This window comes from Ictalurus punctatus, chromosome 7 (assembly GCF_001660625.3).
Source record: "Ictalurus punctatus breed USDA103 chromosome 7, Coco_2.0, whole genome shotgun sequence".
Lineage (NCBI taxonomy): Eukaryota > Metazoa > Chordata > Actinopteri > Siluriformes > Ictaluridae > Ictalurus > Ictalurus punctatus.
The window spans coordinates 31,339,024-31,362,358 of record NC_030422.2 but is presented as its reverse complement, the minus strand read 5'-3'; the positions used below and the strand labels follow the sequence as shown (position 1 = coordinate 31,362,358).

The 23,335-nt window shown below is 39.2% G+C and overlaps 3 protein-coding genes across 3 annotated transcripts in view; all 3 read left to right on the top strand.

Annotated features, from left to right (window-relative positions):
• Positions 1 to 1,763: 1,763 nt before the first annotated feature.
• LOC128633074 (B-cell receptor CD22) lies at positions 1,764 to 4,792 on the top strand. The gene is made up of 3 exons (XM_053681727.1): positions 1,764 to 2,055; positions 3,424 to 3,687; positions 3,805 to 4,792. Exons 1-3 carry the CDS (start codon positions 1,926 to 1,928, stop codon positions 4,191 to 4,193), a joined length of 783 nt encoding a protein of 260 aa, XP_053537702.1. The 5' UTR covers positions 1,764 to 1,925; the 3' UTR covers positions 4,194 to 4,792.
• Positions 4,251 to 9,057, top strand: LOC128633112 (high affinity immunoglobulin gamma Fc receptor I-like). Its single transcript, XM_053681855.1, has 5 exons — positions 4,251 to 4,263; positions 5,307 to 5,579; positions 6,671 to 6,919; positions 7,166 to 7,288; positions 8,037 to 9,057. The coding sequence occupies exons 1-5, from the start codon at positions 4,251 to 4,253 to the stop codon at positions 8,081 to 8,083; spliced, it is 705 nt and encodes a 234-aa protein (XP_053537830.1). The 3' UTR covers positions 8,084 to 9,057.
• Positions 9,058 to 9,586: 529 nt separating this feature from the next.
• The window catches only part of LOC128633111 (carcinoembryonic antigen-related cell adhesion molecule 5-like), a 34,247-nt gene continuing 20,498 nt past the window's right edge, over positions 9,587 to 23,335 (top strand). Inside the window, exon 1 of the mRNA XM_053681854.1 lies at positions 9,587 to 9,713. Within this exon, the coding sequence (XP_053537829.1) occupies positions 9,587 to 9,713 (127 nt within the window). The remainder of the gene's footprint in view (positions 9,714 to 23,335) is intronic.

Sequence of the window (23,335 nt, the reverse complement as noted above, 5' to 3'; positions counted from 1 at the left end):
AAGCAGAGGAAAGATTATTTGTTATCAGTTAATTATTGTATTTTTTGTTGCTGTTTATGTTATTAAACCTTGTCAGGTATATGTAGTAACCATTTTCTAAAAGCAGTAAGTCCCACGAGGCCATGGCTTACAGTGATTTTAGAACAGCTAAATCCTGATTTGCATGGTGCAGAGAAAAACCTTTTGATCGGATACAAATCGGCAAGCAATCGGCAGTCGATTGTAATGTGTGACCTACGACACATCAAATGGGGCTCGCCGACACATTGCCGATGCATCACCGACGCCAGACAGATATTTGTCATGGTAAATATCTGGAGCTGTCGGGTGACTCCACATACTGTGGGGTGAAAACTGTCGGCACTGGCAATGATTGTCGTGACGACCTACAGCCAATGAGAGAGCAAGGCATGGGGTGAGGTCACCATGAGGAAGGGAAACCTGCGAGTGCTAATCCATTCTTCACCCACTTTCTTTGTTTTATTCTTTTTGGGGTTTCTTCAGAACAAATCATCACGTAAACAGCTGGCACCTGTTGCTTCTGTCCTACGTCCATCTTCAAATAACAACTCCTGTTGCACGAGTGGTTTTCATGTCCTATATCCGTGTCCCTTCTCGCGTGTGTTTTCATGACAAAACATAGTTTGGACACCAGATGGTGTCAGGTGACATTCGTTGTCAGATCCTGTAGTGTGTGACCCTCTGTTCCCGACCAATCACGTAGTGTGAACACCACAATGACAAGTCATGTAGTCTGAACAGCACAGTGATCTGCTGACGGTGAAAGTCGTGTAGTGTGAACTAGCCTTTAGCTGTCCTAAAATCACTGCAAACCACGGCCTCATGGGACTTAGTGCTTTAGTGCACAGTAGGTCTGAAACCAGAAATCTCCAGTGTGTGAGAAATGTAAGAAATAATCTTCACTTCCTTACAGTCTAAACTCAACATACTGTAATTAAATAGAATAATTAGTTACAAATACTATATATGGAAATATCTTGTAAATAATTATAAAATGGTGACATGTGTAATTAAACACCTGAACTACACCAACTATTTTAAAATCTTACAGTTTAAGCACAAATTTACAGTAATTAAAAACATAAAATAATACACAAATCCTGCCCCATGCTGTAATCTTAATCATGAAAATAATTTTCCATTTCAGTTAATCTTTGAAAATGTGAACAAATTGTGTGAGAGTCATACTGAAACTGTTTCACTAATGAAGACTGGGTTTCTGTGGGAAAATGTGTATTTATTAATAGTAAACGTGACTATGTAATTTAGAGATATAGTAACACTCATCTAACTACACATTATTCATATTTTATCCATAGTTAGTGTTTGTAACTATTACTCACTCCTTAGTTGGTCTTTTGTAGTTAAACAGGGCTGTAAAATAAAGTGTTTCTGTAAGAAATTATAGTTAATTATAGTTATACTGAGTGAGTGTGTGAGGGATTTATGGGGATGCATGAAAATGTGCAATTAGACATTCATGATAAAGTTCTTACAGTGAATTAAATAAATCTATGGAGAGAAAAAGGTTTAGTATTTCCTGTGTAACAGAGAGAGCAAGGGCAGTACTGAGTGTATCTCCACAGAGCTGGCTGTTACAGTTGGAACATCTTGCATCAAATGTTAAATATAAATGTTTGTTTTAGACACAAAGCATATGTTAAAGCACAGTGAATCTACTGCTTATGTTATAAAGAGAAAAGTAGTTCTGACACCTTCATCATTTCATACCAACAGAAAAACCCACACCGACTGTGAGAGTGAATCCTCAGAGCTCCGTCTACACTGGAGACACCATCACTCTGACCTGTGAGCTGCGGCAGTCGACTGGATGGGAGATTCAATGGTATAAAAATAATCCGCAGTTACAGCCTCTGTACAGTGAACAAACAAACACACTTAAAATGACAGTCAATAATGCAGGAGAAACAGAGTACAAGTGTCGCGCATGCAGTAGAAATTACGAGAGTGGGTACTACGGCTACTACTACTACTGCACAGAGCTCAGTGATCCTGTCAGGATTACAGTGAGAGGTATGTCATGTTTTTTTTTTTCCCTTTTCAGCACAGGTTTGTTAAAAGGTGTAAGAAAATACATTTCTTAATTATTGTAATTCCTTGTTATTCTAGAATGTTCAAATGATCTTTAAATACAAATGTTTTAAAAGTATTTGTCATTTGTAGCAGGTGAGATCCAATGCAAAAAACTAAGAAAAATAAAGAGGTAAAGCTATAACTTTAAGATTTCCATCATGGGAAAGTCTTCAGGACAGAGGAGTTTATGATTTCCAGTTTTCCTGTAACATGACAAGCTGCATTTTTACATCACTCAGTATTTTTATATAACAGTGTGAGACTGAGTGTTTTATTACTTACTTAAACTTTGTTAAAAGAAGGAAAAATACACAGTATACAGTACGTCTGAAACCAGAAACTCCAATGTGTGAGAAATGTAAGAAATTATCTTCACTTCCTTACAGTCTAAACACAACATACTATATTAAATAGAAAAATAAGTAGTGACAAATACTATATATGGAAATATCTTGTAAATAATTATAACATGGTTACATGTGTGTAACTAAACACCTGAACTACACAAACTGTTGTAAAGTCTTAAGGGATAAGCACAAATTTACTGTAATTTAAAATATAAAATAGTACACAAATCCTGCCCCGTGCTGTAATCTTAATTATGAAAATCATTTTTCATTTCAGTTAATCTTTGAAAATCTGTACAAATTATTGAGGGTGTGAGTCATACTGAAACTGTTTCACTAATGAAGACTGTGTTTCTGTGTGAATTTTCTTTTTTTTATAAACATGACTAGAAACTATGACTATGTAATTTAGATGTATATTTGCACTCATGTAAATACACATTATTAGTGTTTTATCAATAGTTAACATTTTACTTACTACACAGTTCGACTTTTGTAGTTAAACAGGGCTGTGTAAAACTGTAAACGTGCTTCTGTCACACAAAACATTACATCAAGGTCATCACGTATTGTGCTGTGGGTGTTTAATTATTTGATTGATTGATTGATTGATTGATTTGTTGTTATTATTATTATTATTATTATTATTATTATTATTATTATTATTATTATTATTTAAGTGCATTGATAATATTCAGTCCTATGAAAACTAGAGCCTACACTGTACAATACAGTTTAACTGGATCTAAATGTGGTGTTTACTTTAAAAACAAAGATTTAACAGTTAATATTAACAGATGTCAAAGTTTATTAGAAAAATATTTACTTAACTTTAAATCAGCTAATAGAGTTGTTAAAAGCAAACTGTTGCATTCACTATTCCACTATCCCGATATCATCATTATACACCCATGACGACAAATTCATCAAGACGTTTAGATGCTCCGTTATGTTTCTACAGCAAGACCTAAACCAGTAGCATCCATAGATCCTGATAAACCAGTGTTCAGTGGAGACGCCGTCACTCTGAGATGTGAAGTACAGGATGAAAGCTGGCAGTACAGCTGGTATAAAGATGATTCACGCAGTTCTGTCAGTAGTGAACAGGTGTACACAATCAGTGGTGTTGAAGTGACCCATACAGGTAAATACACCTGTAAAGGAGCAGAGAGACAAGGCTCACGCTCCTCACACTTCAGTGATGCTGTTACACTGACTGTATCAGGTGAGTGTGTGAGGGGTTTTGGGGACAAATGAAAATGTACAATTAGACATTCATGAAAATCTTCTTACTGTGTATTAAATAAATGTAGATAAAATGTGTTGTATTTCCTGTGTACAGAGAGACCAGGGGCAGTACTGAGTGTATCTCCACAGAGCTGGCTGACTGAAGGAGACTCAGTGACTCTAAGCTGTGAGATTACAGACTCCTCTACAGACTGGACATTCAGCTGGTACACAGCTGTTCCCTACAGAGATGGCTTAACTCAAATAAAACATAATCATGGCTATATCATGTATGTGGAGCTCCTCTCAGACAGCAGCAGAGGATCTGGAGGAAAATACACTCTCAGTCCTGCTGCTCTTAATCACACAGGAGTTTATATGTGCAGAGGAGAGAGGGGAGAACCAGCCTTACACACACAGTACAGCAATCCACAGCCACTATGGATCACTGGTGAGGAAAATAACAGTGAGTTTAGGTTAAATAGTAAAGGTGTGGATGTGTGAATGTAAGAAGAGATTCATGCAACATTAATTTATTAATATGTATAAGGAAGTTAAAGCATGCTGAGTGCTGGTAGAATTTTCCTCTTTGTGACATTGGTGAAAAAAGCCATGTGCTGTGTTTGTGTGCTGTCTCCGTCCCTCATCTAGTCATTGGTTTATTTTCCTGGAAACAAAGAGGACTAAGGAGATGATTAAGGATTGAGGATCTATGGACAGGAGGATTTTATTATAAAAGCCAGAAAGCCAGAACAGGTCAAAGAGATGTGACTGAATATACAAAGAACATGTTAATAAGAAGCACAATATTCTGGGGTTGTTTGTTTGTTTATTTGTTTGTTTGTTTGTTTTCAGAAAGCTTGCCAGAAAGACAAGACCATGCCTGCTTCAGATTTAAACATGAATACAAACACAGATATGGCTATTAGGAGAACTACACAGTTGCAGATACAGATGATGTCATTATGTTACACTGTTAGTGAACACAATACAAATAGCAGAGCTGTAAAACAGGCAAGGGTCAAACACAGTAAAGTACAATATAAGAGAGCAGAGGGAAAATCCAAAAGAGTAATCAAAAGCAAAGGGTCTAAACACAGCAATGGCAATCTCAAGTTAAACATGGCTCTGAACTTTACATTGTGCAAGTGCATGTGCTGGCCTAATGTAATTTACAGTGAGGAAGAGACCTGGAGGTGGTGTGCTAGAGCTAGGCTAATACTGAGATGATGATGATGTCTGGTGGTCATGTGATGTTGATGTGATGCCCTGATCATGTGCACCTATTCCTAGTTTCACCTCAAACTCGTTCTGTATTTATTCCCTCTGTGTTGTTCTGTGTCTTTGCTGATTTTTGTTCCTTTGCAGCAGCTGAAGGACTTTCCTGTGTTCCTAGTCCCAGTTTTCATTTTATTCTCGGTTTTGACCTTTGCCTTTTTGTAGCATTTATGAGTATGGATGATCGCGTGTTAAACCTGTCTGTGTTATGACCCATGCTATGGACTGTGGCTTTGATTCCAGATTAATAAACATAATTCTGAATGCACATGCACTTGTATTCTCATTATATTCCATATTACACTTATTCTATTTACATGACTCTCTTCTGTGTTTAAGGTGAATCTCCTCCAGTCTCTCTGATCATCAATCCCAGCAAAACTCAACACTTTACTAAAGACTCTCTCTCACTGAGCTGTGAGGACCAGATTAACTCTACTGGATGGAGAGTGAGACGATACACACACAGTGAGGGAGGGTCAGATTGTTCAAGGGGATCAGTTACAGGATCTACATGTGAAATCAGCTTCCTCTCCACATCCTACACTGGAGTTTACTGGTGTGAGTCTGAATCTGGAGAAAACAGTAATCCCGTCAACATCACAGTGCATGGTGAGTCTTCATGTAGTGTGTTTATTGTTAAAGGAAAAGGGAAATGTTTCATTACAGAATATTCAGAACTCTGAGTTTCCAACTGGGAGAACTGTTCAACAAGACACAGACATTATTTTGCAGACTGAGTAGAAGTACATGCTTACCGATACCCACACTGATAATGATAATGACATGAGTAACTTACTGAGTATTAATCAATCAGGGATGTCATAGAACATTTTATTTCTCTCTGTTTATGTTGATTGCTGCTGTGTACAGATAACTCATTGTGCTTAGATGATATTTAATATGCTATGGTATTTAAACAGTGTCTTTAATAGAGAGTGAAGGTGGAACCTGAGTTGTATCAGTGAACTTGGTCATTAAAAATGAGTACAAAGTGCTGCGACTTTCAGCTTCACTCACAAGCTAAGTGTAGATGGTGGGGAGCGAGGGGAAAGGAAGTGCACATGGCTCAGTGCTCAGTGCTGTCATGTGTGATAGTTTCTCTGCACACTCTCTTCACTGCTCCACTCTCACAAATACATGTGTGCACAATTAATGGCACCTTGAGTTCATTTTTAATTTTCATGTTCACTAATATCGCTCTGTACACTCAGGTGGGCCACCCTCACACTCTCTATTAAACATAATGTTTAAACAGCATAATGTGTTTTCTCAGGTTACTCATGTTGTAGGAAGATGCTGTAGTGTCTCCTCTTGATATTTTCACAGAGCCCAGTTTGCCGTCTGCTTTACTTTGATCATAAATCATGAAATACTTCCATATCACTTTCATTTTCTGTCATCTGTTCTTTAGTGTGACAACATACACGAGGCTTATGTCACATAAGAATAGCACGTAGTAACACCTACGATGTTGGTATCAGAGTGCCTTTTTTTTTTTCTTTTGTAAAATTTTTTTTTTACAACTACCTAGGCACTACATCAAGCAACTAGCATGATGATACCTGATACAGTTCCAATTTGTCCATAATTCAGACAGTGGAGACATTCCACTGGGTTTAAATTATTAATAATTGAATAATTTAATAATTTTAATTAGAGAGCATTTATTTGTATTGTACATGTGATTTTCTGTGTTCTAGATGGTGATGTGATCCTGGAGAGTCCTGTCCATCCTGTGACTGAGGGACATCCTCTGACTCTACGCTGTTTATATCGATACCCAAATTCCTCAAACCTCCGAGCTGATTTCTATAAAGATGGATCAGTTCTCCAGACACAGACTACAGGAGAGATGATCATCTATAATGTCTCAAAGTCAGATGAAGGTTTCTACCACTGTAAACACCCAGAGAGAGGAGAGTCACCGAAAAGCTGGGTCTCAGTCAGAGGTGAGAAATCATTTCAATATTCATTTAAATACAACTGTGACTGAATGTGTTGAACTCAGTATCTTTACATAATGTAATCTATAGTGCTGAGTTTATGTAAGTCTGTGTAAAATATGCAGTGTGTTCACATGCTGTTGTGTGTCTGTGTGTACTAGTGTAAATGGATTTATTTGTACAGCAGTTTGAGTAAAACATACAAACAGTTCATCATGAATAAAGTGTTATTATAATGATTATTTTATTCAGCGTCAGGTCCATCAGGTGTAGAAGCTCCATTCTCAGTGCTCATGCTGATCAGTAGTGTAGTGACGGCCTCTCCGTATCTGCTGGTGACCATCATTCTGCTGGTCAAATGTTACAGAGCTCGAGGTAAGAACTCTTTCAGTACGTTTCACATAATAAACAAACTAACTTTAATTACTGCCAGAAAAATATTTTCACTTAAAGAAAAGTAGAAATCATTTGACTCAATAGAAGCAGTTTAAAAATAAGTGTTTTAAAATGTTTTCTAAAATGCACTTACAGTAAGATTTAAATGCGAGTATGATATGATAAAAAACACAGCATTTCTGTTTCTGCTGAGGTCTGAGGGTGAATTTACACGTGACAGACGCTTCAATCAGTGTGACAAAGCATCTAAAAAATTACAAATAACTCCAGACTTTTAGTAAATACACATCCTGTCACACTATTTATATTTAAAACACATCGTAACTTACATAACAAATATATTGTAGCTAATATAATATATGATGGATATAATTATGCATGCAGGCATTAGATAATGACAATAATAATACACAAGGTTTTAAAAGGAAGAGGTAGCATTTAATAGAGCAATAGGACACTCATAAAGTGTTTGTAATAATTGATAAAGAATCTCTGACCTACATTTTGCAGTTACTGAAGATGACTGAAAGAATGATGTTTATTTTCTAACACATCTTTTCCTGAAGCTCTGTCACGTGTCACTTCACTGTCCTTCATAAGTATTAAAACAAACACCCTTTAAACTGTGTTTAGGACGATATCAAATGCAGCTCGGTTGATTTTCTGCCATAAACACCTGGAATAAACTTTGAAATGAAACAAATGACTTTTTAAATGTCTTTAACAGCTCACACTGATGAAGAGAGGATTGAGAATGCAGTCATAGAGGAGTGAGCAAAGTTCATCTGTAAAAAGAGGATGCATTTACTGTCAAATAATTTCATCATTTCTTGTTCTTTAATGCTTTGTGGGATTTTAAAATAATACTGATTTGTCATTTTAATGCCATGCTGTTATTTGCTCAGCATCTTATAGACACCTTCATTGTTCTGACTGGATTTGTTTAGCTGAAGCCTGCAAACCTCCTCATGAGGTGAAAGTTACCATGTGTGTATCTCCAATAACGCTTACATGCTGCTAATGCAATGCAGAGTAAAAAATGAACAAAGAGTCTTATAAAAATATTAATCAAGGGGAAATGTTGATGCAGAGAGTGTATATGGTTTAAATTGCGTTATTTCAGAATGAAAATGTGCAGTGTAATGTTTTCCGGTGTAGGTTGTATTTTCTGTAAGCTGACTACAGTCAGAGCGGTTGGTGAAAAGCCCAGTGTTACTGGAGTTAAAGTAAGTTAAGCTTTGTATGGATGCGATATAAAAACAAGGTCATTGACTGTTATCTGAAACATGGTGGGAACTAATATTGTGTTTTGTGTCTTCTCAGTATTAGTTCTACCACTACTGTATTTGTACTGCTGTGTTTTCTTCTATTTCTTTGTGAGATTAGCTCTAGTTGGATTACGAGGAGTAGATTTACAATCTCAGTTACACACTGTTGTTAGATTTGTTCGACTTTTCAGCTGTGTGAACTTTAATTGTAGTTGTGTGAGGAGATTTGTGGATGAAATGATTTGATCAATTCAATAAATGCATCATTATCAGTTCACTGAATTATTTAACCTGGTAGCAATAATGCATCGTATGAAGTACAAGTAATACTCTGAGAAAACTCTTGTGCCTTTGTCAATATCAGCATTTTTAATATTTTGTATTTTTATACAATGATGTACTTTTCATTGTCTTATATTGTCTCTTGTCTCCTGCTGTAAGATTGGAATTTCCCACATGGGATTAATAAAGTGTTATCTTAAAAGCAGAATCTGGATCCTGCAGTATTATTCAGTGTAAGTAGAGGATGTCAGTGCAGTAAAGTTCAGGAGTAAATGAGGAATCAAACAGAAGTGATATTACTCTTTCTGCATGTCTACACACTGGTACACTGATGTACAGGACTAACATAACACTGAAAATGTCCAAAACACAACACAGGACATTAACATTACAGCAGTGGCAGTGATTCAGACAATCAAAGCTACTTATAAAGTGAAACACAAGGTTTCACTGTTAAACCCTGCTAGATAACTTCCTCATAAGTGCATTTCTTCCCAGTCCTGCAGAGGGATTAAACAGTCAGGATTAGAGATGTGTAAATCAATCTTGTATCTAAATCAATGTTGTATATGAGCACTAACACAGTCTACACAATTGGGGATAATTTTTGGTAGATTTCTGCAGTGAGGAACATCACACACTTCTTCCAGGGGACAACTGTAGCAGGAAAATAGTTTCATGCACATTTTACTGTATAAATAAATTTATTCCCCTTTGTTACTGTAAGATGCCACGCTACACCTCCAGCAGCCAGCAGAGGGCAGTAGCAGTGTACAGTGAGCGCTGCCATTCAGGAAAACTCAGTTACCCAGAATTCTCCAGGCTGATTAACCTGGATTTCCTGCACCTGCAAGGCAGGATACTTAAGGACAGTCTTTGATACAATTTTGCAGAAGGGGATTGGTATGGCTTGTCAGGCTTTTATCTGTGGTATGGTTTAAAGGGTGAAAAGAAAAAGGAAAATAAGAATTAAAAGTATTAGAAAAGGAGCAGAAAAGAAAAGCGGAGTAAAGAAAGGACTAGAGAAAGTCTACCAATCACACCCTAAACCCTGCCCTTAACCTTTATTTCACCAATATATAAACCCTGCTCGGCCATTTATTTATAATCAAGCAGGAGTTTTCACTGTGCAGTTGGGTTCACACTGAACTGTATCGTAACAGTTACCATATCATTTGTGTATGACATTCTAAAGCTCAGGCTGTTAGATGTCATTAGCTTGTGTTAGGAAGGAAACCTCCAACTCCGCTCCTGCTCCACTGCACCAACATTTATCATGTCAGCGATCACAAAAAATAATTCAGTAACAGCATCTTACTGACAGTTACAGTGTTTGATATTACAACATCATGGCACAGACGAAGCCAAAGAAAAGCCACAGCTGGACCAGAGCTGAAACTTTATGTTTAGGTTCAGTTTGGAGAGAACGACGTTATCAAACACTGTGTGAACAAATGGTACATAATCATTATGTTTGGGAGAAGATTTTTGCGAGAAATGTTCATCTGTTATAGGTCATTTTATAGAAGGTAAAAGATGCTGTAATCTTCAACGGCTCTGGAACACACAGTCTGGAAAAAGTGCAGAAAAATAACCGACATGACCAGTTCACACGGGATTAAAATCACAGAGAAGCTCTGGATATTATTACATTACGCCTCATCCCCATCTAAAACTAGTCCTGTCTGAATAGCCCTTTAGACAGTGTGTGGTATAGCGGACACAATGTGCTGTTTATGTGCTTTTGCTTTGCTGTGCACATTACACACCTGGATTATAACTAGAAACACAAAACCATTATATTCACACATTATTGTGCAATCTCGGCCCTTTTTATTCCTTCATCATTAGGCATGCACACTGTAAATCAGCAGCAGGAAAAAAAGAAAACATTCACCAGAAATTATTTATCTAGATGATCGTTTGGCAAAAAAAGAAAAAGCCATGTCCATAAATATTTGGACATTGTGGAAATTACGGTTATTATCTCTGTGATGCTCTGGGAGTAAACTTTCTCTCTGTGTCTTCATTAGAGTGGGTGGTGGGGTATAAAGTTGTACACAGGACAGCAGTGTCACGCTATGTAGGCAAAGTAGATAATCGGGGTTGAGAGCAGAAACAATGGTCAAAAGTTACTTTGGCAAAAAACGATGAAAAGGTTTGGAGACCAACAGAGAACAAGAAAACTGTACATTTGCTTCGTGCCGTCTGAATGTTCCCAAAGTCTCCTATATGCTGTGAGTGCAGGTGTGTGTGGTTAGAACTCTGGAGAAGGCAAGCGCATGCATGTGTGGGAAGTGTAGTCCTCAGTGGCCATGTTTGTACTCCGCGGTGCCTCCTGGGAAACTGAGTTACGGTTACGGTGATATGACAAGTAGTATAAGAGGAGCTAATTATCACTAATAACTGAAGATGCCCATGTGTAGCTAGAAGCAGGGGTTGTGTTATCTGAGTTACAGGAGTCATTATACATGGGGAGGACATGTCTCTACCACATTTCAAAATCTAGGCTTTGTCCCCCCACTTTTTCCTAATCTCAAATTGTATTTCTCATTGCCTGCCTGTCTCCGAGTATTTCTGAGTTGGACAGTTCCCATTCCACAACTTTCAGAAACAAAATGCAATGAAAAAAAACCCAAAACTTTTGCTATGATAAGTGCAGAGGTCAGACTCCAGTATCTAGGGCTCTCTGAACTGTTTAGCTGTTGTCAAGCTTGACGAGAGCAACGCGTCTGTCACTGCATGATAACAAGCAAAACCTTGTATAGATTTTCAGAGAGGTGCCTTCTCTTACAGTGTAAGAGAACATCAGTGGAAAAAAAAACGCGTGTCCTGAGGTGAAGGCGGCTACGACACAGCATTCAGATGCTCGGGATCACGTGTATAGATGAAAGATTTATTTGTATTTGAGGTAAGATAGCATAGTGTGTCGACACACCGGCGGCTGGCACACAAGAAGTAAAGAGCGCTCCTCCTGGGACTGCCGCTGTGGTGCTGAAGAGACAGCTCCGCTTCAGAACCCCCAATGTTGGAAAGCCAACAGCGTGGCCCCGGCAGCCCCGTAGACGACACGGGCGCCCGAGCACTCACCCTACTACACCTCCTTTACACCTCACACCCTCACTGCACCTAAATAAACTCTGCAGGTTTTGCCTCAGAAACGGCCTCCTGTGTGTCTGTGCTCAGCCCAGCGCTTTTTTCATAAATCAGTGCGATTGGTCAGCCTTTAGGACTGTCTGTGTTTTACAAATATTTAACCAATGAAAAGTCATTAGAAATGAGCATTTAAGTGTTTTCAATTTTTATTTTTTTAAAATCTTTTGTGCGGAGCATGCCCCAACACCCCCTCTAGCATTTCAGCTATTATACAACAAATCACCTGATTTATTTCAGCTTTTATAAAACATTAAAGGGTTTTTTTCATTTTATTTTTTTTATTATATACATTTCTTATGGAATTTTCTCCTGTCTCCGTCATGGTCCCGGCTTCAGGTGGACAGGACTGTACCATCAGAGGAGAGAAAAGGGGAGCGGAACCACTTCTAAATAAATGTTACTCACAGTGAGAGTGTACACACCTTTAATAAAAATGTGTTTCTTTTTACACAAAATGATCGACTGCTGCTTTGACTCTACCAAAACACAGGTGTGTACAGACTGTTCTCAGTGTACATGAGCAGACTGAACGGTGATAAGATATATTTTAATCACTTCTGTTTAAATCTATTACAGTGTGGATAAGGTCAGGATTAACATTATACTGCAGTTACCACTAGAGGGAGTCAAAGGCATTTTAGTTTCACTTTTCAATTACTGGCCTCTAAATACTGAGTTACTGTAGCCTTCCTGTCAGCTCCGACCAGTCCCTTACCAAAAAAAAAAAAAACCCTGCAGGAATATTATGCAGATATCCTACAGGATTTTCAGCTCATTTCCAGGAATTCTATGAAGGAAAAGAACATATATGCATGAATTATGTCCTCCAGGAATTATGTCCTGCTCTCTCAGAAAGGATGTGTTAATATCCTACAGACTTTTTGGGTTATTACTATTCCATTACTATTTCATTTTGTGTTAAATTACCCAATGATTGTGTTTAAGAAAAGAAAAAAAAACCTAAACAAGAGTGATCAAAACGTTTTAAATTATCGTCCAATCAAGTTCTGAACCGCGGTGCTGACGTCAACATCCAAATCTTAACTCGCCTCAAAGTGAATGTTCGCTGCTTTGACCTTTTGATTGTGACCACAGAGTCACTGAGTCCTGAGACGAGGAAATGAAATGACCACAAGTACGTTAGCGTTCATCACTATTTAACGTTAATACTGCTGAAAATGTCTGATTGAGTTTGTGATATTTTGGCAGGGAGTTCTCGAAAATGCATTCATTGGAAAACAGTAACTCAGCGATTGATTTTAAATGATCACTGAATCATTTACACAACCAATTCATTAAAACACTGAGTCATTCATGACTAAAACATGTCTTATTATCTTAACATGAGCATGCCTACACATCTACTGAAAGACTTCAGAAACTGTTTAAGCAGTGTGTTTTTCCCTCTCAAAACAGATCTAACATTTTTTTATATTAACTTTGTAGAATACATAAGTGGCCATGGTGGCTTAGTGTTTAGCACGTTTGCCTCGCACCTACAGGGTTGGGGGTTCAATTCCCACCAGGTTCTCTGGTTTCCTCCCTCTCCGTCCAGGGTGTCCCCTGCCTCGTCCCCCTGGAGCTCCTGGCTCCCTGCAACCCTGTGCAGGATAAGTGTTGCAGAAAATGGAAGGATGGATGTAGACTTCATAACCTGCAGATTTTCTTTTTAATGCACATGAAATAGGAGATAGTTTAAGTCTGCAGCAGACCAGCAGTAATGATAAAATCCTGCAGGATACAAGCAAACACTGTAGGGTTTATGTAAGGGGTATGGCCTTTAATAATCACTAATTATTATTTACCTCTCTGTGTTAATAATAAGTGCAAAAAAACTGTGCAGAAACAAACACTTCTCATTAGTCCTGTACTCACACAGAGCAGTGACAGTGTTAGAGGCCTGAGAGCAGAGACCAGTTCATGCATTAGGCTTATTTTCTATTTTAATTTAGTGCTGAAAATTCAGCTGTGAAGAAGTGGAGGAGGTGTGAAAGTGGATGTGTGAAACAAATAAGAAACTTTTAGCTGTTGATATGGTGGCAAATTTAACTCCAGCTCAAACCAGTCCATTATCCTCTGACCTCTCTCATCAAGGCATTTCTTTGTCTTTGTTTTTGTTTGTTTGTTTGTTTGTGTGTGTGTTTGTGTGTGTGTGTGTGTGTGTGTGTGTGTGTGTGTGTGTGTGTGTGTGTGTGTGTGTGTGTGTGTGTGTGTGTGTGAAAATCCAAGGAAATTTCAGAAATTTCAGAAATATTACTGCATGAGTTAAGGAACTATGCTGCTGTCACATGATTGGTTGATTGGAAAAGTGCATGAATGAGCAGGTGTACAGGTGTTCCTAATAAAGTGGACAGTGAGACCATAATGCACATTTAAATATTTTACAGGACTGTTTATTCATTAATGCAAATGATTTTAATACTGGTGAAGTGAAACATTATAGGTTTTATAGTGCAAAACTTAAAAATATGGGAACAGGAGCTGCAACATCTATCAACTAAAGTGCAGAAGTGACACATGCACACATTCTCTCTCTCTCTCTCTCTCTCTCTCTCTCTCTCTCTCTCTCTCTCTCTCTCTCTGTAAGATCACAGGAAGTTGAAAGTTTAACACACACCACTGCTCAGTCAGTCAGTCGTTAGAGAGACAGGATGGAGTTCAGTCCACTCGCTGTGATGCTCTGTGAGTAAATGTTCTCTTTGTGTCTTCATTAGAGTGAGTGGTGGGGTATAAAGTTGTTCATCTGCAGTCTGAATGTCCTGAGTGATGAGCTTATTGTGTGATTAGGACATTGTGTGTACTTCAGCATGACTGCTCAGGTGGATCAGTGTATCCATATCTGTTATGAGAAGGGTTTAGTTTGATGTGCCACTACTCTCAGTAACTATGATAGTTCAACAGGTAAGAGTACAAGTAGAGCAAGTTTAAAACACAGGGTTTAAATAATCTAATGAGTGTAAACGAGTCTGTATTGTTGGAATCTGTAGCTGATCTTCTGTGTCCTGCTGTCATCTGCTGCTCAGTGACAACCTCTCATGATCATTTGATCTGCTAAAAGAAAATGACTGGATGGTGTTTGTACTTTCACCAATGGAAGTCAGGGTTGTGAATAACTGAAAGGTCTTTAGCTTCTGTGGTGAGACTCTGGCAAATTTACGCCGTTACACAAGCTGTACACTCACTACTTTACATTGTAGCAAAGTGCCATTTCTTCAGTGTTGTCACATGAAAAGATATAATCAAATATTTGCAAAAATGTGAGGGGTGTACTCACTTTTCTGATATACTGTATTTTAATATGATGATAAATCAAATGCACATTAAAAAAACGAACAACAACAACAGAAAAACAGCCTGTAGGGTTTTGTATGGGGTCTGGCCATTGAACAACAGCCCCCCCCCCCCCCCCCCCCCCCGATAATCACCAATTATTATTTTCCTATCTGTGTTAATAATAAGTGCAATAATTGTGCAGAACCCGACACTTCTCATTAGTTCTGTACTCACACAGAGCAGTGACAGTGTTAGAGGCCTGAGAGCAGAGACCAGTTCACGCATGTGGTTTATTTTCTATTTTAATGTAGTGTTGCAAATTCAGCTGTGAAGAAGTGGAGAAGGTGTGGAAGTGGATGTGTGAAACAAATAAGAAACTTTTAGCTGTTGATATGGTGTCAAATTTAACTCCAGCTCAAACCAGGCCTCTGACCTCTCTCACCTCTGACCTCTCTCATCATCAAGGCTTTTATTTGTCTTTGTTTGTTTAATCTATAGTGTGTGTGTGTGTGTGTGTGTGTGTGTGTGTGTGTGTGTGTGTGTGTGTGTGTGTGTGTGTGTGTGTTTGAGTGTGTGAAAATCCCAGGAGAGTTCAGAAATTTCAGAGTTTCTGCATGAGTTAAAGAATTATGCTGCTGTCACATGATTGGCTGATTGGAAAAGTGCATGAATGAGCAGGTGTACAGGTGTTCCATATAAACTGGACAGTCAGACCATAATGCACATTTAAATATTTTGCCTTTTTACAGCACTGTTTATTATTCACCCATTCACACACACACAGTAGCAGAGCTGCCATGCAAGGCACTAAGTTGCCCTCGGGAGCAACTTGCGGTTCGGTGTCTTGCCCAAGGACACTTCGGCATGGGTAGTCATGTGTGCTAGGAATTGATCCACCAACCCTACGGTTAGTGGACAACCCACTCTACCACCTGAGCCACAGCCGCCCCAGGAAGGGGATGTTAAAGGGAGTGCTTTTGTGTGTGTTAGAGAGAAAGAGGACGTAGTCTGACTGTAAGAACACAGGAAGTGCTGAACCCCCCCCCCGCCCACCCCCCAAGAGTAAGGCGTATGCAGACCTTGGATGGTCATGACGTCAGTTTCAGGCATGAGCATTACTTAGTTTATATCCCACAGGATATAATTCAATCTATAAAAACCTGTCAATTCAGAGAATTCAGAACTGTTTAGTTCATTTACTTACTTGTTTGTTTGTTTTGCTGCTGTTCAATTTGTAACATATTTGTGGAATCACTACTAATCCCCACTTTTGGATGTCTAAGAGAATATCTTTTTAATCTCCGAGATGAGATCAGTATGACCCCTATGTCCACTTTTGTGTGTGTTAGAGAGAAAGAGAACGTAATCTGACTGTAAGATCACAGGAAGTGCTGAAGCCCTCCCTAAGACTAAGGTATATGCAGACCTTGGATGGCCGTGTCGTCAGTGACTACGTTTACATGGACAGCATTAATCTAATTATTGACCTTGATCTGAGTAAGATAATAATGTGATTAAGGTGTTTACATGAGTCGCTTTTAGAATACTCCAGTCATGTTCTCGTTTTACATGTTATAGATCATAATTAGATTAACAGCACACGTCATTACGTCACCGTGCCACGCCGTCCGACGCCCCTAAAGAATTTCACGTATCAACATAAAGTTCGTCTTTGTTATGGAACCGTATACAGTTTTGGGTGTTTTTATTTAATTTTTTACAAACGCTTTAAGTGCAGTTAATTATTTGTCATGCTATACGTGCTAATAGACAACTGCTTGAAGCCAATGGGTGTGTCCCAAATCGCGTAGTTAACGTCTATATAGTAGCCGAGAAACATGCATTTTTCCCCACTACAGGCCTATAGTAGGAAAGTATGTGATTTGGGACGCAGCTGAACTTTCTTGTTCTCCGTAAAACAGTTGCGCTGTCGTGTGTGATCGTGTCCTGTCGCAAAATGCAGTGAAAACTCCCACATGACGCTCATAATGTGATTAAGCTGTTTACATGTCACTACTACACGTCCATAATGCGACTAAAACAGGATTACTCCACCTGTCTTAATTAGATTATTGCTTACTTCGATTATGACCTTAATTAGATTATGGTAAGTAAAAATTGAAAAATTGCTGTTTACATGGTAGTTTCTTAATTAGAGTATGGTCTTAATCGGATTAAGAGTGGATTATCGTTGTCCAAGTAAACGCAGCTAGTTTCAGGCATGAGCATAACTTCAGATGTGAGGAGAACTTGGTTGGCTGTGTCGTCAATCTCAAGCAAGAGCATAAATTGCTTGGCCATCTCAGCAGACTCAGGCATGAGCAAAACTTGGTTGTATGTGTCAGCGAATTTTGACTGAACTTGGAGTGGGAGGTCACCTCAGACTGGAACCTGACTTTATGCTGGAGCTCTGGAAATGAGACACCCTCATGGGTCTCATGCTGGAGCTCTGGAAAGGAGGTTGATACGTTGACCACCAACTGGGGCTCTGGAGCTGAGGTCGCCACGTTGATCTCCAGCTGGAGCTTGGCACGTGAGACCACCTCGTGGGTCTCAGGTTGGAGCTCTGGGGAGGAGGCCGCCACGTTGACCTTTCTGTTGAAGCTTGGCAGGTGAGACCACCTTGTGGGTCTCAGGTTGGAGCTCTGGAGCTGAGGTCATCACGTTGACATCCAGCTGGAGCTCGGCAGGTGAAACCACCTCGTGGGTCTCAGGTTGGAGCTCTGGAGATGAAGTCGCCTCATTGACCTCCAGCTGGAGCTCTGCTCTTGCTGTCTTGTTGAGCTGTTTGTGGGCATGCCAGCTGCCCTTGAAACATTCCTGAGAGCTGAAATATGATCCAGGTATCCCAAGATTACTGCGTGTAGTACACTGTAGTGTGGCTTCTTTCTGGCAACCATCGGTATTGGTGCTGGAGTTGAACTGTATAGGCAGCCCTGTTGATCCACTCATAAAAGGTGTGGAATGGCAAATCAGGCTTGCTCGTCACACTGACTCCTCTCAAAAGTTGATCCAGGTTGTAGCTCTGCCCTGGATGCCCATAAATAGTTCCGCAAACTGACTTGCATTGTTCAGGGCACTTTATCTGTACTGGCCAGACATTCCTACGTACACTGGCATGAAGCTCTCCTCGCTCTCCTGCTGCATCCGTAGTGGGTGAAGTATTCTGTCATGTAGGGAGGTTGAGGATGGATGCAATTGCAGATAAGAGTTTTATTATAGGATATGAAGGAAGACAAATCCAAATCATGAAACAATAGCATGAAACAGGCTCGATTAAGAAAAGACTCAAATAATGAGGACTAGAACAAGATCAAAAACAATGAAACATAAAGCTAGGAATAAAGAGTTGATGCACGACAGAGACCATGGCAATTGGGTGTACTACTTTGCAAAGTCATTGTGTTGAAATTGTGTAGTGAGTGTGTGTAAGATTGGTAACAAGTGTGTGTGATTAGAACTCCGGAGAAGGTGAACGTGTGCGTGTGAGGGAAGTGTAGTCCTCTTTGGCCATGTTTGTAGTTGGTGCATCCTGGGAAATGAAGTCACTGGTTGCTGTGATATGACATCTGTGCACAGAAATGATTAAATAAAAAAATAATAATTTGCATTAAATAGACTTACTAAAAAATGCCTTAAAACCTACATTTCCATTTTTGTTACTATTATGGTCTGCGCAGGGAAACGTGTCAGTACAGCAAGTTAAATCTAATGCACAATAATACCAAACTAATGCACAGCCCAAAAAATATAATCACTAATCATTATTTTCCTATCTGTGTTAAAAATAAGAGAAATAACTGCAGAAACAAACACTTCTCATTAGTCCTGTACACACACAGAGCAGTGACCGTGTTAGAGGACTGTGACATTGTTTGAGAGAGCATAGACCAGTTCATAAATGTGGTTTATTTTCTATTTTAATGCAGCAGTGCAGTTTCAGCCATGAAGAAGGGAGGGATGTGTGAAGCTAGAAGTGTGAAAACAAAAACTAACACAACTTTTTAACTGTTGATATGGTGGCAAATTTAACTCCTCTGACACTGTTGCAAAGTCAGACATGAAGAATGGGAGGAAGTGTGAATTCGCCCACTCTATTTGTTGCTAGTGGATTGAAAGGTGGTGAAAATTATAAGGGGCCACAGCATTTCAGTAGTTCACAGGCCTCTTGTTATAACTAGGTAACAAGGCAAATAACAAGGTAGATCATACTAATTGAAACAGAATTTAAGCAAAACTACAAAACATTGATGCAATTTCCCAACCATTGCTGAGCCTTACAGAGTTACCACTTTACAAGAAAATGTTTGGAAATAAATAAGAAATCAGGATTTAAAACAGCAGAAAAAGGTTAGAGAGGTGAGAATTAGTGGGAAGGAGACCAGAGGTTAAACACTTTCTTAACGAAGAAGTGTTTTAAGTTAAATAATTTGTAACACATTTGTTTTTCAGGCTGTTCTTAGTCGCTAAAATGAGGTAGCTAACATAGTTGGCTTGGTATTTAACTGAGTATGCTTACACTAATAGAAGGTACACTAATTGTCGAGTATGTTGAAGTCAGTCCTGTTCGAGCACAAGGTGCAGTGAACTGAGTGCACAGTGTTGTTTTTTTTTTTGTGAGAGCAGAGCAGTGAATTGAGCAGAGAAGCTTCCCCCTTCATCTACCCACAGACCTACAAAAGCATGTTTATTTAAAACACATGTGATTGACGTGTAAAGGACTACTATCTAATGAATTATTAGAGAAACCCTGTAATAGACAGTGGAGAGTCAAAAACATAGACATCCAGTGTACAGTCTAGCAGCTCATTCTGAGTGGTTTTAGACATAACTTTATTCCACTGTGTTTGAGGTAATATCATTAACCAGGATTTACAGGATTCAGATAAATTTCCAGCCCGATTACCTCTGAAGAACCATACAAAAGAAAAAAGCGAGGCATATTTCATTTTCTCTGCCTTTGCATAAGGAATAAATTATTTCACACATATTTCTGATGTACAGACATTATCCATTCCTTAAACCTCCTTTCCTATCCCAGTCTGTAAAATTTTGCTGAAATTTATTAGGGACCATCTGTAACTTTCCTAAAGAAGCATTTATTTTCTGACAAATACTCTGAAATTTTTATTGTTATATAATTAAAATGGGTCAGTACTTGGTTTCATTTGCTTTTAGTGGAAGCCCATATAAAAGATTGAGTGCTTCATGGAGCCTCTTTATACTAGAGACAATTTGTAAAACCTCTTTTCCCACAGGATATAATGCAATCTATACCAACCTGTTAATTCAGAGAATTCAGAACTGTTTATTTCATTTACTTACTTGTTTGTTTGTTTGTTTTGCTGCTGTTCAATTTGTAAAATATTTGTGGAATCACTACTAATCCTCATTTTTGGATGTCTAAGAGACTATCTTTTTAATCTCCAAGATGAGATCAGTATGACCCCTATGTCCACTTTTGTGTGTGTTAGAGAGAAAGAGAACGTAAGCTGACTGTAAGATCACAGGAAGTGCTGAGACTTTAACACACACCACTGCTCAGTCAGTCAGTCGTTAGAGAGACAGGATGGAGTTCAGTCCACTCGCTGTGATGCTCTGTGAGTAAATGTTCTCTTTGTGTCTTCATTAGAGTGAGTGGTGGGGTATAAAGTTGTTCATCTGCAGTCTGAATGTCCTGAGTGATGAGTTTATTGTGTGATTAGGACATTGTGTGTACTTCAGCATGACTGCTCAGGTGGATCAGTGTATCCATATCTGTTATGAGAAGGGTTTAGTTTGATGTGTCACTACTCTCAGTAACTATGATAGTTCAACAGGTAAGAGTACAAGTAGAGCAAGTTTAAAACACAGGGTTTAAATAATCTAATGAGTGTAAACGAGTCTGTATTGTTGGAATCTGTAGCTGATCTTCTGTGTCCTGCTGTCATCTGCTGCTCAGTGACAACCTCTCATGATCATTTGATCTGCTAAAAGAAAATGACTGGATGGTGTTTGTACTTTCACCAATGGAAGTCAGGGTTGTGAATAACTGAAATGTCTTTAGCTGCTGTGGTGAGACTCTGGTGGTGTTTCCTGTGCACAGAAAGGTTTAACAAAACCATGTTAGTGTTAACGAGACTTACTGAGAAAATGCCTTATAATCTACGTTTCCATTTTTGTTACTATTATGGTCTGTTCAGGGAAACATCTCAGTACAGCAAGTTAAATCTAATGCACAATAATACCAAACTAATGCATGTTTTAATCACCATTACTGATTATGTACTTATTTAAAGTCTTTAAAACCACAGCAGACAATATGAAAGAAATAAAATTAGCTTTGTGTACACACACAGGGCAGTGACAGTGTTAGAGGCCTGAGAACAGAGCCGAGTTGCTGTTGTAACTTCTAGTTCAGTGATATGTGTTCAGCAGTGAAGGGGAGGAGGTGTGAAGCTGAATGTGTGTGAGAGAGAGAGAGAGGACTCACTCAAAACTAATGTCTGTAAAATATGTAAATAAACTCCACTAATACTTCCTGTGCTGTTACAAAGGCAAAAGTTGGCCAAAATAAAATAACAATATTATTTATGTATCTACATTACAGGAAATTTGAAGTGAAAGACTGTATAGTAGAGACTGATGAAGACAAAGTGTGTCTAGTGAACAGAGATGGGAGGTGGGGCAGGTTGTTTGTCTGTGCTTGAAAATTAGATACACTTATAATTAGTAATGCATCACGTGGGGGAATGCAGCACACCCTCTTCCAAAATGAAGTGAATACCTCAGTAGGTTAAATATGATTTAATTTACAATGAAGTCCATGCAGATTTGATAGTGTTTACATTAGTTTCAATGCTTTTGATTGTAGGGAATTTAGTCAGCGGTGGGCAGAACACAGACACGCAGGAGGCTGCTTCAGGTGAACACGTGGGGAATTTTATTTACAAAAGTCCGTGTGAGTGTGTGTGTATGCGTGTGTGTGCACAAGGGTGGCCGTGAGATTAAGTGCTCAGTGGTCGCGGGGCTGCCGGCGGTTGTGCTTAGGTTTTCCCGAATGGCGGGGATCCCTTTTCCCTCAGGGGGTGGACTCTTCGATTGCACCGGTCTTGTCTGGAGAAAAAAAACACAACATGGGGTTCGTACACGGGCCGGGAGAGCCTTCTCTCTCTTGCGAGCGGAGTATCAGCCCTTTTATACTCTCCCGTCGCCTGCTGGTTGGTGGAATTTTCCCGTGCCGCCCGCCATTCAGCGGCCGTGTGTGTGTCGGCGGCCCCGCCCTGCCGCCACGCGGTCTCCGGGTGTCCAAAACACTGGTGGTGCTGAAGTGGAGCTGTCGCTTCGGCACCGCAGCGGCAGTCGCGGGAGGAGTTTTGTTTTCTGCCTGTCGCCAGATGATATATCCAGATATTTCAATATGATGATAAATCAAATGCACGGTAAAAAAGCAGCTGCAGGTTAACGATCTGCATTAATGTACATTTCTGGTTACTTGCAATAATGATGGTGATCAGTAACAGAAAATTAGACATGCACACAGAGTATCATTAACATTGCAGTGCACAATTCAAGTACTGTGCAGCTTTACATGAGCATTGAGGATAAAATACACTATATGATTTATTATTCTCAGTTAAAAATTGAGGTTTCATCCTCTTCAGAAATCACTACTGTCCACACGGGGCATCATTAATTAGAATGATTTTATAAGCGGAAATGCTGGAGCAGCAGGTTGCATACCCCCCCCCCCCCCCCCCCCCCCCGCCCCCCTCCCCAAATGTTTTAAAGCCACCAAAACATCTTTCTAGTCATGTATTTTTTAGAATAACAATGGGTGTCAAATCTATAGGAATAAGGTTATTTTTGGTCAAGGTATACCTGTCTCATAATTTGTGTTAGAGGCTGATCTAATATGATCTAACTCCATTTTGTCCCCATCCGTCCAACACCAACAAAAGACAAAACTGGCCGTACTATGTAGCTAAAATACTGTTCGGATTGTATTTAGAGAGAGAGAGAGAGAGAGAGAGAGAGAGAGAGAGAGAGAGAGAGAGAGAGAATGAGT

Coding starts and splice junctions, on each gene's coding strand:
- LOC128633074 (XM_053681727.1), top strand. CDS start 1,926: ATGACAGTCAATAATGCAGGAGAAACAGAGTACAAGTGTCGCGCATGC. Junction 2,056..3,423: donor TGTCAGGATTACAGTGAGAG/GTATGTCATGTT, acceptor ATGTTTCTACAG/CAAGACCTAAACCAGTAGCA. Junction 3,688..3,804: donor TGTTACACTGACTGTATCAG/GTGAGTGTGTGA, acceptor TCCTGTGTACAG/AGAGACCAGGGGCAGTACTG.
- LOC128633112 (XM_053681855.1), top strand. Junction 6,920..7,165: donor AAGCTGGGTCTCAGTCAGAG/GTGAGAAATCAT, acceptor TATTTTATTCAG/CGTCAGGTCCATCAGGTGTA. Junction 7,289..8,036: donor CAAATGTTACAGAGCTCGAG/GTAAGAACTCTT, acceptor TGTCTTTAACAG/CTCACACTGATGAAGAGAGG.